Source organism: Cryptomeria japonica, chromosome 5 (genome assembly GCF_030272615.1).
Source record: "Cryptomeria japonica chromosome 5, Sugi_1.0, whole genome shotgun sequence".
Taxonomy (NCBI): Eukaryota; Viridiplantae; Streptophyta; class Pinopsida; order Cupressales; family Cupressaceae; genus Cryptomeria; species Cryptomeria japonica.
In genome coordinates, this window is record NC_081409.1 from 249,750,278 (window position 1) to 249,767,735 (window position 17,458).

At 33.0% G+C, this 17,458-nt stretch overlaps 1 protein-coding gene across 1 annotated transcript; it reads right to left on the reverse strand.

Moving 5' to 3' along the window:
- Window positions 1–2,526: 2,526 nt before the first annotated feature.
- On the reverse strand, window positions 2,527–3,516 carry LOC131051418 (UDP-glycosyltransferase 86A1-like). Its single transcript, XM_057985938.2, has 2 exons — window positions 2,976–3,516; window positions 2,527–2,792 (listed from the first exon to the last, which is right to left on the reverse strand). Exons 1-2 carry the CDS (start codon window positions 3,469–3,471, stop codon window positions 2,527–2,529), a joined length of 762 nt encoding a protein of 253 aa, XP_057841921.2. The 5' UTR covers window positions 3,472–3,516.
- Window positions 3,517–17,458: the final 13,942 nt, after the last annotated feature.

The window sequence follows — 17,458 nt, forward strand, 5'->3', positions numbered from 1 at the left end:
TTTTCATACTCTTAAGTTTGGGGGGGGATGCGTGGGTGTTGGTTACTGGTTTTGAATTTCAGCTTTTGGGAGGGTGGTGATGGCAATCATGAATGTCTTGTTTTGGGAGTTTTTTTATAGTTCATTATCTTCGAAGTTGTAATGCTTTAAGTTTAATTAAATAAAAATATATATTTTACCGATAAAAAAAATAATTCTAAATTCATATTTAAAAATTATTTATGATAATTCTTTTTAAAATATTTTAAAATTAAAAAACATTTATTTCTATCTTTAAAAAATTTAAATTAATAATTTTTATAATAACTATTGTAAAGTGATATATATTAATATTATAATTATAATTATAATTATAATATTATAGTATTTTAGTAAAATATTGGGAAATTAAATTATTTTATAACTATACAATAGCACACACTTTCTTATCTTTGTCATAAAAAAAGAAAACAAATAAAGAATGGATAGTTTTCAAGTTTCTAATTTACCCAGCTTTAAAATATAAGTTTTTATTTAATTGTGCATGTTAGATCATTGTGTAGAGGACGAGATTTGCTACCCTCAAAGTGACGAACTCCAAGGGGGTAAGTGCACAAAGGTGGTGGTCAGAAAAGTGGACACACCCAAAAAAAAACATGAAAAGTACCAAAATGCGCACAGCGTATTTCAAATTTAAAGAACCCCATACACGTTTAGGCTCGTTTTGCCGAGCCTAACCAAAGCTAAACCATGTGCACGGTTTAAAACATACTAACCGCGTACGTGATTTAAAGAATAATAGTCGCGTACGCAGTTCTGTTTGTCAATAAAATGCAATTCACTTACATTCCATTAGGTTTTTCAGTAGGATATATGTTGGCATTATGTGAACCGGTATGTGGACATAATGACATTGTATGTTGTCATTGATGTCAATATGTTGAAGAGGTATGAACCAGCATATGTAAGAACCGGTATAACACTGTGAACCGGCATTTGTGCCAAAGTGAAGTGGTGTGCTTGTTCAAGGTGAACTGGCATATGGTTATGGGAATCGGCACATGGAAGTGTTGCATGACTACCGGTTGGTAGTCTCAACTTCAGGGTTTCCGGTTGAAGTGCTTCAAGCCTGTATGGCTCAACCAATGACATTGTGTGATGAGTTAGCATTGTAATGAAGAACAGATCATGTTGCCATGTTAGCCTTGTGCGCGTGAAGGATCTTGCATAAAGGAGATTGTTCCTATCTACCTCGAGAATGTGCGAAGTCTGTAAACGGTGATAACATGTGATGGGTTATCAGCCGCCATGAAATCGGTGGAAAACAAATGATGGAGAATGTCTTGAGATTGGATCAAGACTGTTGCATTCAATACAGTATGAGCAACAGATAGGATTGAACCATTTGAATTCCTTAACCTAACAGGTCTAGGGTTTAGGGTTTATAAACAAATATAAAGGCTTAAGAGACATGTTCATAAGCTTGTTGTGGTTGATACATTTAGGTTATGCCCTTCTTTTAAACTGTGAGTTCTCTATTGAAGATTTTGACAAAAAAATATTGTTATTTGTTAAATATTTGATGGATTGGTAAGAGTCAAATTTAGGACTTCTTATTTGTTATTGAAGTGTTCTACCGCTGAACTACTCACTTTGGTGATCGGTCCATCTCTGGTTTGGGTGTGGGTCATGGATCCTAGCTTGCCCTGACTCAACTAACCTTGGCTTTAATGCTATTTTGAATTTTTCATGGATCAGCTACAAGTGAAACCTAGGACCTCTCATTTGCTGCTGGGGTGTTATACCACTGAGCTACTAGTCCTCTTGGTGACCTGTCCATCTCTGGTTTGGTGTGGCTCATAGATCCTAGCTTGGCCTAACTCTATTGACCTAGGCTTTAATACCATACTAGATTCTTCACGGATCAGCTACAAGTTTAATCTAGGACCTCCCATATGCTGCTAGGGTGTTCTCCCACTAAGTTACTTGCCATCTTGATGACTGATCCATTTTTGATTTTGGTGTGACTCGTGAATCCTAACTTGGCCTAACTCTGCTATAATACCATGTTAGACTTTTGACTTTCATAAATCAGTTACAAATCAAACCTAAGACTTCCCATTTGCTCTACCATTAAACTACTAACCCGCTTGATAACCATCCACCTTTAACTTGAATATGACTCATTTTCCACAACTACCTGAAAAAAACTAAACTAAACTACTTCTAAGGGAACAGAAGCTCAAAGATTTACAAAAACATATGACTCATTTTCCACAACTACCTGAAAAAAACTAAACCAAACTTCTTCTAAGGGAACAGAAGCTCAAATATTTACAAAAACATATCTTGGTAATGCAGGCTGGAGAATACCTGCTCGCTTTCCATCAGTCCTCTTGCTATCTCTTGCGCTTGAACTCTAGATATTTGAGCAAAGCTTCCAAACGAAACATACAAAACAGAGCTTTTGGGTTTTGAATCCAGCCATGGTAAGCAATTAGATTCTGCCTGCAGGCTTAATGATCTGGAATTTTCTATGAAGAAATCCTATTGTTTACCTTCGCCTTCGAAGTAAGTTGAGGGCATTAACGGACCAATCGGGCCAAAAAGAGGAGATTTTTCTTTAATGACATCGTTTGCTTGGCTTTCTAGTTCATAGACTGTGTTGCTAATAATCCAGGCGGCTTCCTCCAGAGCAGGGAGCTGTTGCAAAACAACCTGATGCATAGGGTTTGATGGGTCTCCTGATTGAATATCTGATGGGAAATCTTGGGGGTGCATTAGGGGAAGACCTGGAATGTAGTCTATCATGCCTGTCAATGCAATCATGCAATTAGTACAATTAGAATTGAAGATGGGTTCAGCAGAGATATTCTAAATGTTGGGCAAAAACTAAATTTCCTGTGCAATTGATCACCTAGAAAAATATAAATTGCCATATACTAGTACAGAGTTTATCTGTGAATTCTAGTGCTACATAGAACAGAAAAGTGCACCTTTGGGAGGAAAGTCTCCATTGTCAATAATCATTGACAAATGTCTGTAGATGACTTGAACGCTCACTGCCTGTGACCAGAAGGCTATAAATGGAAGCTCAAATTTCTTAGCAACATCAAAGGACCATATAAGAAATGAGCTGCCAATTATACACGAAACCGGAGGTTCACAGCTCTGTGTTAAGAGTTTGTAAAGAAGATCTTCTGCAGAAGCTCTCATGGTTGTCATGAGTGCATTGAAGGCTTCCACTGGCATGGCCATTCGGTTGAAATCAAGCGGCAAGCCATCTGAAACTTGAACAAAACGAATATTTAAACATGGGCTCTCTAGAGTTCCAGGATGCGCGTTGCGAGCTTTGATGATTTTGAAGTGATTGAAGTCTGTATTTACGAAGGTTATAGTAATGCCTTGAGAAGCAAGCTTCTGAGAGAGTCTTATCAGGGGATTTATTTGTCCCTGAGCTGGAAATGGGATTACAACAACATGGGGAGCCATAAGTGGCTCTGTGAATGCCTGTCCTAAGATTTTTTTGAGAAGCAAACTAACCCCCAATGTTAAAATGTTCTTGAATGGAAGAATTATTTTATAGAAAATTAGTATAGGAACATGAGATTCATTAAATGCCATGCTACTATTTACTTCGATTCAACCTCACTACAACACTATAAGGGAGACAAGATGGGCCTATTAAGAGGCCCAAATACTGCAACACAGTTGAATCATAAATTCAGCTTACATCAGTATAGTGATAAAATCTAATTGAATTGATAAAAACAAAACTCTACTTTTATTTGCGTATAAACAATATTCATATGAAAACGTATGAACCCCAAATTAAGGACATGACTTATACGAAAGGGTGCAGTGTCCACACAAATATTTGAACCATCTAAACCAGATATAAATATATATATGCAGTCATTTTAATTGTAAGACAACTGGGTATTGAGAATTTGCATAGTTTCTCTTCCATCCTAACCTAACTTATTGATTGCCTATCACTAACATGGAGCAATTGAAATGCCCCAAGTGTGAAGCAGATGTGAGACCCTCTGGTGAATGTGAATGCATGGAAGCTCTGTCGATTGAATTCAGCGACTATTTCAGAGTATACAAAGATGAACTCAAAGAAGTCATGAAACTATGCATTGGAGCAGGAGTTCCCAACCCATCAGAGCTTCTCCAACAAAATGTCCCTGCAAACGTTCTTAGAAACAGAGCTTCTGAGGCTTACAGAAAAGCCCTGCACAGAAGGATTTCACATATAGACTATTTCACTAATGGTGTTGCTATCACCGTTACTTGTTTGTTTGTGGGCAGATATCTTGCCCAATTCTCAAATTCCAATCCTGAACAGAGTAGAAACAGAAGGACAATTCCTGCAGATGATTGAAATTCTTATATTCTTCCAGTGAGAGTAATGTTTTGGGGTCTTGAATCCATGAATAATAGAGCAATTCAAATAGTAGGAGACAACTTGAACTAGGAAAAAATATGGCAAGATGTTGAATCTAATACATCAGTTCTAGTATTTCACATTTATGATATTCAAGATTATGGGGAAGATGATCTTTGGATTGATGGGTCTGCTGTTCAAATCAGGGGAAATCCTCCAGCAGCTAAAACTGCAGTAAGGAATTTGAAAACCAAAGTTTTAGTTAAGGGTAGATAATACTTGTGTCTTGTATGCCAGGAGAAAATGGTGGAGGGTGAGACAATGAAGAAGATGCCATGCAAACATGAATACCATGAGGAGTGTATTGATAAGTGGTTGGCTTCATCAAACTTCTGTCCACTCTACAAACATGAGTTGCCCACTGATGATCCTAATTATGAGCAGACAAAGAAGCAGAGAAGAGCATGAGATTTTATCTACTAATTTGGAATAACAACTTATATTAGTTTAATTAAATCAATTTGTTTTACAGAAAATAAGAACCCAAAGAAAATTATACAGGCTTCTTGTATAAGAAATATATGAATTGTAAATAAGTCATATGCATGAATGAGTCTACTACAATACTTTTTTATTTAGTTTTATAGAGAGTTTAGTCCACCCATTCCTTAGCTTAACATATACTACAATATTGATACAAAAGAGTAGTTATAGCACTTGCATTCTGATAAAACAATTGATACAAAAGAGGAAGGACTTAACAACTTGCAAATACACAAGCATATAAGCTCTTCTTTTTTTAAGGGTGGGAGAGGAATCATGTTATGAGTAATATTCTCAATAATCTTAGAATGCTATTAATCAATAATAAGTCATTATAGACTATACAATAGGAGAGGACATGCACCAAAGATTTAGATCAATTATATCAAAAAATGGTTTTTATTTTCATCCTATAGAAATTAATGAATCGTACTCATAGTTCGACATTTGATCATCTTCACAAACACTAATAAAAGAACAAGTAGTTAGATTGACATACAGTTATGATGCCATAAACCAATGTTATGGATTCAAATGACAAATCTGACTCGCAAATCAATCAACATTCTTGAATCGCAAAAATCTAGACATTCTAATAATTGTTTAGTGCATGTAACCAAGAATTTCCTTATTTTTCACCTACTTCAGATGGAAATGTTGATAGCCACTAACAGTTTGAAAAACATCACAAGATGAGTCTATCAAGTCAAAAGGCTGAACATGACTGTTGTAACTCTTGACCAATTTGTTTCCCTTCAACTGAGATCATCATAACATTGAATCCTTGAAGCTTCCAAGTTGAATTATGGATCTCTCAACTGGGGCTAGTCTACACCCTACACATTTTAGTGACATATTTCTGTATACAATTAATCATGGTAATACAGTAGTAATAATAAATGGAATGAGTTAGTAGGAAAAAAAAAATATATATAATTATTTCTAAATATTTAAGATTTAGATAATCGAAATAAGATATAAATATTAAATTTAAATCCCAATTATTTATATGACAAATCTTCATATTCATCAAAGTCTCTTTCGAATGAATCCATCTATCGTGTAATAATCTATTTTTTATATCCATCAATTATTTATTTTCTTTTTCATTTTCAAAAGTAAGATCAAAGTTTTTTAGTTAACAATTCAAATCTGAAATTGAAATCTCATAATCCTCATATCGAGCAAAACTCTTTTAAATCCATCCCCTATCCATTACTTTGATCAATCAACCATTCATTTCCTCTTTTAACCTTGGTTTTTTTATTTTTTTAAAAGAAAATTTAAGATAGAGACTTAAGTCTTAAAATCAAATCAACCTAATCCTTATATCCATCAAAACTCTTTCAAATCCTTTCACCACCTAATACTCCATATCAATCACTAATTTATTTCCTCTTTTAAGCTCACGAAAGCAAGAAGAGCATTTTTTAACCATGAGAGTATGCTCAAAAGTCCTAAAGAAAATTATTTATATGTTTTAACTTCTAATGTATAGTCTTTTCATAAGAAAGAAAATGCATGGGAATTTCCTTATTGTGTGTAAGATCAAGGTAATCAACGCAAATATTTAAAAGTATTCATTTGTTTCTCCTTCATAAACTATCATCCATTTTAATTTTTCGATTTTAATTTATACAAATTAAATGTGTAATTATGAAACTGAAGTCAAATGTAAGCACTTATGTTAGTAGACAATCAAGATCTAAATACTAATATATTATAAATGAGTCAAGGAATCTCCACATGCCTTGCAAAATTATTTTGGACTTGAGATCTTGCCCTATGAGAGATTTGATCTTTACCATAGAGGTCAATGGTATACAAGTTTGTCTTCTTGCTTGTCAAATCAATATTGTACATATTTTCAAAGAAGCCAAACTTTGTTAAACATCTTTTCACTAAGAGGCCAAACTTTTATATAAAATGTTTGTAGAGTGTATCCAATAAATTTTAAATTTTAATTTATCAAATACAAATAATTTTTTTTTATCTAATATTATCAAATCATTGTCAACCTTATGTCTTCTTGAAAAACACCTAGATATCTACACTCTTAACTTTAATATATATATGATCAAATAGATTTATTATTTAATATGCATGATATCATGTCCCTCAACAAAGTGTATTTACTAAACACTAAAAACATAAGAAGTTATATCAATTTTGAGATAAATTAAATTGAGATAAAGTGAAATATAGACTCTATTGATATAGTAGACAAACATTAATATTATTTATTTGTATGATTGGACATGAAGGAACAATTAGTTTAGTAACTTGTAGATCTCAACAAACTTTAATAATATAGTGAAATTAAATTTAAAATAGGTCGATTTTAAAGTTCATAGTCAGAAAATGGATTTAAAAAAGTTGGATACAAAGAGGTAGAGATAAAAAAAAGGTTATAAAAATATTATATAAAAGACATAATTTGGTTCATATACATGTTTAAATCTAGTATCTTCTATCACACCAAAATATTGGCACAATCAATCTCTATAAAAAATATCACCAATTCAAAATACAAACACAAGAAACAAATAATAATGATTATGATATAACTATTTCTATTCATTACTATCAAGTGAAAATATGTGCTATCAATCTCATCAAGAAATAATATATGGGGCTTCCATAATGAAACAAAATCTTCAAAAATAAATTACTTTATAAGAAGACCTTGAAGTCAAAGTTTCGTAGCTTTCAATAGTTATTCTTTCCTCTTTCACTATAGTTTAACATTCGCATGGAAAAGTGTAAAGGCACACACATTTATATATAAAAATATCAATTTCAAACTTTTCTAATTTTAAGTTTATGTTATTTTGGAAATTTATTAGTCATTTCAAATTTCAAAATGTTGTGTTCTATGCTTCCTAGGATCAAATTGAATATGTCAATATGTTGAGAAAGGTAGGTTAATTTTAAAGGAGGCCTCATTTTATTCCTTGGGTGTCTTGATCCATCGAGGCTACAGTGCTTTAACAAAGTCTCTTAATAATCCTAACAGAAAAAATCTCAATTTATGATGGAACTATTCTTAGAATTCATGAAATATGTAAATGTTTCATCTAGACCCACAATTGGATGTGTGGTGCCTCCATGCAATAACCTCTTTTAGTTGTAATCAACTCGTAATCCTTTGACCACACCAAGAATGAATGCATTCTTGCAAAATGTATTAATGTTGTTTAATGTATTGTTGCCAAAAGCTATATTTTGTGTTTTATGCATCTTGGGACCAAATTAACTCTACTAAACATACTAGGATGAGTGGATGAATGCTAGAGGAGATACCATTTTTTTTAGATGCTTTAATCTATTTGAGCTATAGGATTATAGAAGAGTCTCTTAATATCCCTAAGAGTCAAATAATAATAATATGTGATGAAGTAGTTTTATGAGTTCATGGTGCTTGGGGGTTTTTTTTCTAGAAATATAGGTGGATGTTGGGTCTCAGCATATTAAACCCTCTTATTTTTTATCATATCAACTTTTTTTTACCACACCAAGAATAAATTATGCATTCTTGTAAAATGCGTCATTTGAGCACAATGTAAATATATCAGTAGACATATTTTTCTCTGAAACCTTATGGGGCCAAATCAACTATGATAGCACATTGAGTTAGGTGGATGAATTCTAGATGATGCCCCATTTTATTCCCAAGGTGTCTTGATCCATCCAAGCTATATAGGATTCTAGCAAATTGTTTGAAGAGCCTTAAAAGTAAAAATCTACCAATCTATGATAAAGCAATCCATAGGTGGAAGTAGGATCCCTCCATAATAAAATCTCCCTATTTATTTCAGCTCAATACTATTTGGTTGTGCCAAGAATGAATGTGTTCTTACAAAATATATTAACAACATTTAGTGTATTATTTCCAAGAGATATAGTTTGAGTGTTATGTGTTCTCAAGCCAAACTAACGATGCCAACACATTAGAGTAAGTGAATGATAGAGGCCCCTATTTTGTTCCCTAAGTTTCCCAATCCATCCAGGTTACACACTTCTAGCAAAGTCTCTTAAGAAACCTAAGAGTAAAAAACTACCAACTTATGATTGAGTAATTCTCAAACTTTGTGAGGCGTATGAATGTTTCATCTATATTTATTAATTGATGTGGGTTACGTTCATTATAACCTCTCTCAATTTTTGTCAACTTGTAATTATTTGACCATGTCAATAATGAATGCATTCTATGAATCATTTGAGTGTAATTAATGTAAATGTGCTAATAAGTTTATTTATCTTTTGCACCTTGTGGTAAAATTGACAATGCTAACACATTAGGGCGGGTGAATGTTAGGGGATGCTCTATTTCATTCTCCAATTTTATTGTTCATTAATAATACACACTTCTAATAAAGTATCATAAAGACCTATAAACTCAAAAAAAATACCAAACTATGACAAGCCAATCCTTTGACTTTGTAGGGCATATAAATATTTCATCTATATCTATAGGTGGATGTGGGGCCTCTTTGTGTTAACTTCTCTATAAAAAACATTCAACTCATAATCATTTGATCATCCTAGTAATGAATGTGCTCTTGCAAAATGTGTTATTTGAGAGCATTTTAAATGTGCCAATAGGACTTTTTTATTTTGCACCTCATGGGATTGAATCAAATATGATAACACATTAGGATAGGTGGTTTGATTCTATAGGAGGCCATGTTTCATTCAAAAGATATCTTAATCTATCTATGTTGCATGCTTCTAATAAAGCCTCTTGAGAGACCTAAGAATTACAAACTACCAAAATATGGTAGGGTACTTCTTAAACTTCATGGGGATTGCAAATATTCTATCTAGACCTACAAGTGTATGTGGGATGTCTTCATAATAAGCTCTCTCATTTTTTATCAAATAATAATCATTTGATTGTGCCAAAAATGAATGCATTCTTGCAAAATGTGTCATTTGAGAGCTACGTAAATATGCTAAAGGCTTATTTTTCTTTTGTACCTCATGGGGCCAAAGTAATAGTGACAACATGTTGATCTAGGTGGGTGAATGCTAGGAGAGGCCCTATTTTGTTCCCAAGGTGTCCTAATTCATCTAAGTTACACACATCTAGAAAAGTCTCTTAAAAGACTTAAGATATATAAAATATGATGGAGAAATTCTCAAAGTTCATGAAGTCTAGGAATTTATTTTTTCTTTACCTACAACTAGATTGGCGCCTTTCCAAAATAACAGGTCTCAACATTTTTCAACTTGTAATCATTTGACCATATCGAGAATGAATCTAGTGATGCAAAATGTGTCATTTTACAGTATTGTAAATTTTCCAATAAATTTTTTTTTGCATCTCATGGGGTTTACTTGAGAACATTAACACATAAGGATGAATAGGTGAATTCTAAAGGAGGTCTCACTTCATTCCCCAAGTGTCTCAAACTATCCATACTACATGCTTCCAAAAAAAACATCTTAAGAGACCTAAGAGCTAAAAAACTACCAATTTATTATGTTTACCTTTGCTTTCAAGATATATTGAAGGTATTAAGGGATTAATCGAGCGAAAAAGAGGATATTTTCTTTCAATAACAACACTTTCTTGGCTTTCTAGTTAATAGACTATATTGCTAATAATCCAAGTGGATTCTTCTAGTGTATGGAGTTGTTGCACAACAAGATAATGTATAATATTTGATGGGTCTTCTGATTAAATAGCTAATCTAGGAGATCTTGCTGGTGAATTGGGTGAAGACCTAGAATGTAATCTATCATGCATGTTAATGCAATCATGCAATTAGTACAACCAAACTTGAAGATGGGTACAACAAAGATATTTTAAATGTTTGGCAAGAACTAAATTTCCTATGCAATTGGTCACCTAGAAAGAAATAAATTGGTATGTATCAAGTATAGAGTTTATATGTAAATTCTATTAGCGTACATATATAACAAAAAAGTGCACCTTACTTCTTGGGAGGAAAGTATCCATTGCCAATAATCATTGATAAATATTTGTAGATGGCATGGATGCTCACTACCTATGACAAGAATAGTACAAATGGAAGCTCAAATTTCTTAGCAACATCAAAATTCCATGTAAGATATGAGTTACCAATAACACAAGAAACTGGAGGTTCACAAATCTGTGTTAAGAGTTTTTCAAGAAGATCTTTTACATAAGTCCTCAAAGTGATCATGAGGGAATTAGAGGCTGATAGTATGATGAAAGAATAAGTATCCAATAGATTACTGAGAGGGTGGGGGGGGGTGAATCAGTAAACTGAAAAACTCATACAAACTTCCCAAACTCAAACTCAATCGCACTAAGTAAACTTATCAATAGAATATCACTGTCAAGATCATTACTCATAAGAATACTCAACATCAACGGATTAAGTGTTATAGCAACTTAATAGTAAACAACTTTAATCTTGTAAACATTCAAATGCTTAATCATATATCAACACACTCCATCTCTCAATGCTTCCAGTTATCATGCCTTATCAAAATAGTTAAGTAGTTAATCAAATCAACAAATAAGATCATAACCATAAAAACATTCACCACATGACACACATGTTTATACGTGGAAAACCCAAATAGGTAAAAACCACAATGAGATGAGACTCACAAGATAGCTATCTGAACTCTTTTGAAGTTTGCGCTGTTAGGATCCAAGCCTGTTAAAGCTTTTACAACAAGTCTTGTGAAGAACTGATCCTATTAGGAATCACCCAGTTAAGGGATTTACAAATGCCTTGATAAAAAGAAAATACCTTGTTAGGAGTAACCTCGATAGAGGATTTGAAAATCCAAGCTAATGGACCACCTTGTTAGAGGATTTAGGAAGTAACCAAGCTTGTTAGAGCTTACCCAGTTAGGGGATTTCAATTCTACTGTAATTTTTAGAAGACAATAGGTTTTTCTTGATTTGTCTAAATAGCACTTCATTTGCTTGATCAAATCCTGTTAAGCTTCAATCTGCCTTTACTCAAACTGCAGATCCATTCTCTGGTTAGGCAACCACACACTCAACTGATTTATGCCAACACTTGCCAACACCTTTTACAAAACAACTTCATCAACCTTAAATACAAATCAATTAGGTTGATAACACAACAAAAACCTAATTCTCTCATAGAGATTACAAACAAATCAGTTCAAGTGTGACCGTTGGATTTACATAGCAATCTTTACACATTCTTCAAGAAAATTCCAACCGCTCCATGATCACCGCTTCATCGGACTTGTAACTCATCACGCGCTTTGCATTAGATGTAATCCACTTTGCTCATTCCCTAGACAATCAAACAAACGTGCCAAAACAATCTGAACTTATCTTCATACAATGACCACACGTGTCACCATCATTACCGCTCAACAAATAATAAACCAACATAACCATTTCAACAAATTTAATCGGTTAGGGTTTAACAAAAACAACTCGTAGGGTTTACCGGTTACATTGCATAGAAAGGGTTTAACCTTATACACCGGTTACCAGTTCAACTCACATACTTATATACTGGTTTACAACATCTTCCTCAAAGCTCTTCCTACCAGTTACAAGACAATATCAATAATAACAACAATATCATAAATACCATTACCGGTTCAATTGACATCAATGGCAACTTAACATATCATTAATGCAATCTTCATGCAAATGCCAACATAGGCTTCCACTGACATGGCTATTAAGTTGAAATAAAGTGGCAAACTATCTGAAACTTGGACAAAATGAATATTAAAACATGGGATCGCTAACATTCTGAAGTCATTGAAGTCTGTATTGATGAACGTTATAATAATTCCTTTATAAGCTAGATTAACAAAGAGTCTTATCAAGGCATTTATCTATCCCTAAACTAGAAATGGGATTACAACATGGGGAGCCATATGTAACTCTCTTAATGCTTGTCCGAATTTTTTTTTGAATGAAGCTAAACAATGATGTTGTAGAGTCTCAATCCTTAAATGTCTTGAATGGAAGAAGTATTATGTTGAAAATTATTATTATAGCTTGAATAGAACCCTAAGGCTCATTAAATACATTGCTATTATTTAATTGGTGTCAACATCACAACAACACCATAATATGACTTTGCCTAAGCTAAAAGGTGGCTAAGGTGAGATTATTAAAAGGCCCAAATGTTTTAAATGAATACTTTAGCACAATTGAATCATAAATTTAACTTACAGTATTATAGTATTAACACAATCTATATACTACACATTTCAATATAACATTATTCACTTGAATAAAGTAGTAATAATTGTTAGGATTTAGGTGGCATCTATCTTGTAAATCTTATTGTATGGTTCCAACATCCTTGGAAAGTGTCCTAAGGCCCTTAGGATGTAGTGGAAAAATATTTTTGAATATTTATTTCCATTATTATCTGTAATACATTCATAAGGGGTGATGGGTTCCACTAGCAGTGATAAAGGTGGGTTGTGAACACAATTATTTAGTACTATTTTCCCAACATGTGGATGACAAGAATAAGATAATTAATGACTTAGGAAGTGCACAAATGAGTGACCTTTGGGCTTCTCCAAGTGGGGTCTTGGAAGATGCAATACATGTCTCTTAGTATTCCCTCATTTATTGTGTTTAATGTAATGTTTATCTTGCAATATTGGGCAGCCAAGTTGGAGGGAAAGTATTAGAGCTAAAATCAATGCCCTTTTAACTTTCATGGAGGTAATCCATTAGTTGTGGTTGTTTGTAATGAAGAGCTTTTTTGGATGCCCTGTTTGGTGGTTATGGAGCTCTCGCCATTTTATAAATTCAACTCTTTAGATGTAGAAATTATGAAAAATAATTGAATTTAGTGTTACTATTAATGAGCAAGGACAAGTGAGATGTATATTGTTCGTGAGTACATAGGTGCTGCCATGATGGAGAAAAATGGGAGATTGGAAGTGAATGTATTGTTGACAATGCATGCTTGGCCTCTCTTCATGGTGGATTTTTTTCCCACAAGGTTTTCTCCACATAAATCTTGTGTTATACAATGCTCTTATGATGTTGATTTGTGTCTCATTCTTGCTATCTTATGGTGATGTTATTCCTTATTCTTTATTTGTGTAAGTTCACATAAGAAATGGTTATTAAGCATGATCTATGTAGATTGATCTTTGACATTATTTAAAATATAGATCAAATAATAATTTTTCACATTAAGACAACTTATTTTTAGATTGACATATATGTTTCGTATTTTCATGTTGTAGTTGTCCAAGTCTTGTATCTCATCCTTTGAATGGTTTATTGGATATAGATTAATATTTACTATCTTTGGTATTGAGCCTATGTATTTCCCAAAAATAATAAAATAAATGAAGTAATAAGAATATGTGTTTGTGCATGTTGCTAAAGATTGAAATAATTGAAAAGGGATATAAATATCAAATTCACATCAAAATAAATTTGATGAAAAATCATCATATTCATGAAAGTCTCTTTCGAATCCATCTATCACTTAATGATCTAATTTCTATATCAATCAATCATTTATTTCTTCTTTTAAACTCGGAAAATAAAATGAAAGATTTTTAAATAAAAGTTCAAATTTTAAATTCGAATCCCATAATCATTGAATATCCATCAAAAACTTACAAATATATCCCCTATCCATTACTCCATATTAATCAACCATTGATTTGCTCTTTTAAACTTGAAAAAACAATAATTATACACTCAATTCTTAAAATCAAACTAAACCCTTTGTATCCATCAAAACCATTTCAAATACATTCATCACCAAATATTCCATATTAATCAACCATTCATTCCCTCTTCAAAGCTTGCAAAAGTAAGAAGAGGGATTTTTGATAATAAGAATGTGCTCAAAAGTCCAAAAGAAAATCAATTGTACATTTTAACTTATAATGTATAGTCTTTTCATAAGAAAAACAATCATACGGAATCGTAGATTATTTGTTTCCTCTTCACAAATTATCATCCATCTCCATGAATTCTTAAAAAATGACTTGGCTCCATCTTTTACTTTTTTTGTTTTATGCTTTATAGTTTTATAATTAAATGTATAATTAAGAAATTGAATACAACTATAGGCACTTATGCTTATATTTTGGATTTGAGATTTTATCTTAAGAGAGATTTGATCTTAGTGATAGAGGTTAGATGGTATAAAAGTTTGACCTTTTCTTTGTCAAATCAATATTGTACATATTTTGGGTAAGTTACTTGTTAAACATCTTTACACTACCAAGAGCATAAGGAAGAGACCTAACTTTTATACCAAATGTTTGTAGAGTCTATCAAATCATCATGAAACCTTTCATCTTGATTTTTAATTAGAGAGCTCACAATAGATAATAAAAATTGTAGTTACGAACATTGAAACCATAGAGAAAATAAACTCAAATATTTACAATCTAACTTTAATTTATATAATGATCAAGGGAATTTATTAATTATTGGGCATCATATCATTTCCCCTAATAAGAAGGATTTACTAATCACTTAAAATCTAAGATGTTATATCAACTATGGAATAAATTAGTATACGCTAAAATAAACGATGGAATCTATTGATATAGTAGTCAAACATTAACATTTTTGTTTTACATGATTGAACATGAAGGAATGGTTACCTACCAATGAGTTTGGTATTTTGTAGATCTCAACAACCTTTAACAATATTGTGAAATTCTTTCATGTAATATAAGGGGGCTTAATAGTTGCCATAAACAAGATATAGTGTGGAATTTTGCTAGGGATCATAGGCCGAATATTCTTCTTATTTAGGAAACTAAGATGCCTAAGGACAGGGTTGAAAAACTTTAAATTTTTCAAGTTTTGTGAATCTCAAGGTAGTAGTTCTGATGGTGCCTCTAAGGGTGTTTCTACCCTATGGAACACTCATTTTATTCAAGGTATCCCTCTTTGTGATGACGACAACCATGTTGCCACTTTGTTTAAGCACACTAGAGATGTTTTTTCTTTTATTTTATCTAATATCTACACACCAAATAATAAGGTTTCTAGAAGGAGATTTTGGGTGAGTCTTTCTTCTTTCCGAAGAAACCACCCTAATACTTCTTGGCTTATCATGGCTTTCCGAATATGAAAAGTTTGGAGGGTCCCAAATCTAGATGGATAGTAAACATGACCTAGCTGACTTCATTAATGACTAGTGTCTCATTGATCTAGATCTCTTAGGAGATACATATACCTTGACTAATAGAAGGGTGGGGGATGATCTTATTCAAGTTAGATTGGATCATACCCTTATTTCTACAGATTGGCTACATCTTTATTTTTGTTCCTTAAAAGCTATGTCTATAGTTGGATTTGACCATTTTCCTATAAGTTTTATTGCTGAACCTAAAGGAGGTAGAAGAAGGTTCTCATTTAGGTTTGAAAAGATGTGGCTTTCTCATCCTAGTCTGCATAACTGTGTGAAGGATTGGTGGGATGTTAAAATTGATGGTACAACACTATTTCGTGTGGCCAAAAAGCTTAGAATTGTGAAGGAGAAGATTAGAAAAGGGAATAAGGAGATGTTTGGAGACATTTTCATGTTTAAATCTGCCCTTCAGGCGGATCTCAACATTATCAAAGAAAAAATTCAAAAAGAAGGCTATGTTTGTGATAATTTTGCTAGAGAGAGCGACATTGTTTTGAAATTTCATAGTATTATTTAAAGAGAGGAAATCTTCAGGAGGCAGAGATCGAGATCTTTATGGCTCAATGCTGGAGACAGAAATACTATATTCTTTCATATCACCACTCTTAAACACAGAGTTGCGAATATAATTGATCACATTATTAGTAATGGTATTAAACTAGAGCGTGAAGACAAGATTAGTGAAGATGCTGTTGAATTTTTTGGGATGCTTCTCAAGGCTGATTCTATGTTGGATCTGGAAGCCCATAATTCTTTCGCAGAGTCCATTCTGAGGGTGTTGTTTGCTAATCAGAACTAGATGCTGGCTGCTATCCCCTCTAATGAGGAAATTAAGAAAGTTGTCTTCTCCTTTGATGGTAACAAAGGTCCTAGCCTGGATGGGTTCCCAATGTTTTTCTTTGAGAACTTTTGGGATATTGTTGAGAGTGATGTTTCCAGTGTTGTCAAAGAATTCTTTGGAGCCAGATCTTTACTTAAGGAACTTAATGCCACTTTTATTGTCCTCATTCCGAAAAAGATGGGGGCTAACTCATTGGATGCTTTTCGGCCTATCAACCTATGCAATTCCTTTAATAAAATCATCTCTAAGGTCTTGACTTCTAGGTTGCTAAGGATCCTGCCCTTTTTTATCGTGCCTCAACATAATGGTTTTGTTCTGGGGAGACAAATCTTGGACTCCATTATCACTATTCATGAGATCTCTCACTCCTTGACTGTGTCTAAGGCTCAAGGATTCTTGCTTAAGCTGGACATTGCTAAGGCTTATGATAGGGTGGATTGGGCTTTCCTGAAGAAAATCCTTGTTGCTTTTGGCTTTTCTAATAGGGTTATTTGTCTTATTTGGCATCTTATCTCCACTATTTCTATGACGGTCATTGTCAGTGGTTCGCCTTCCCACTTCTTC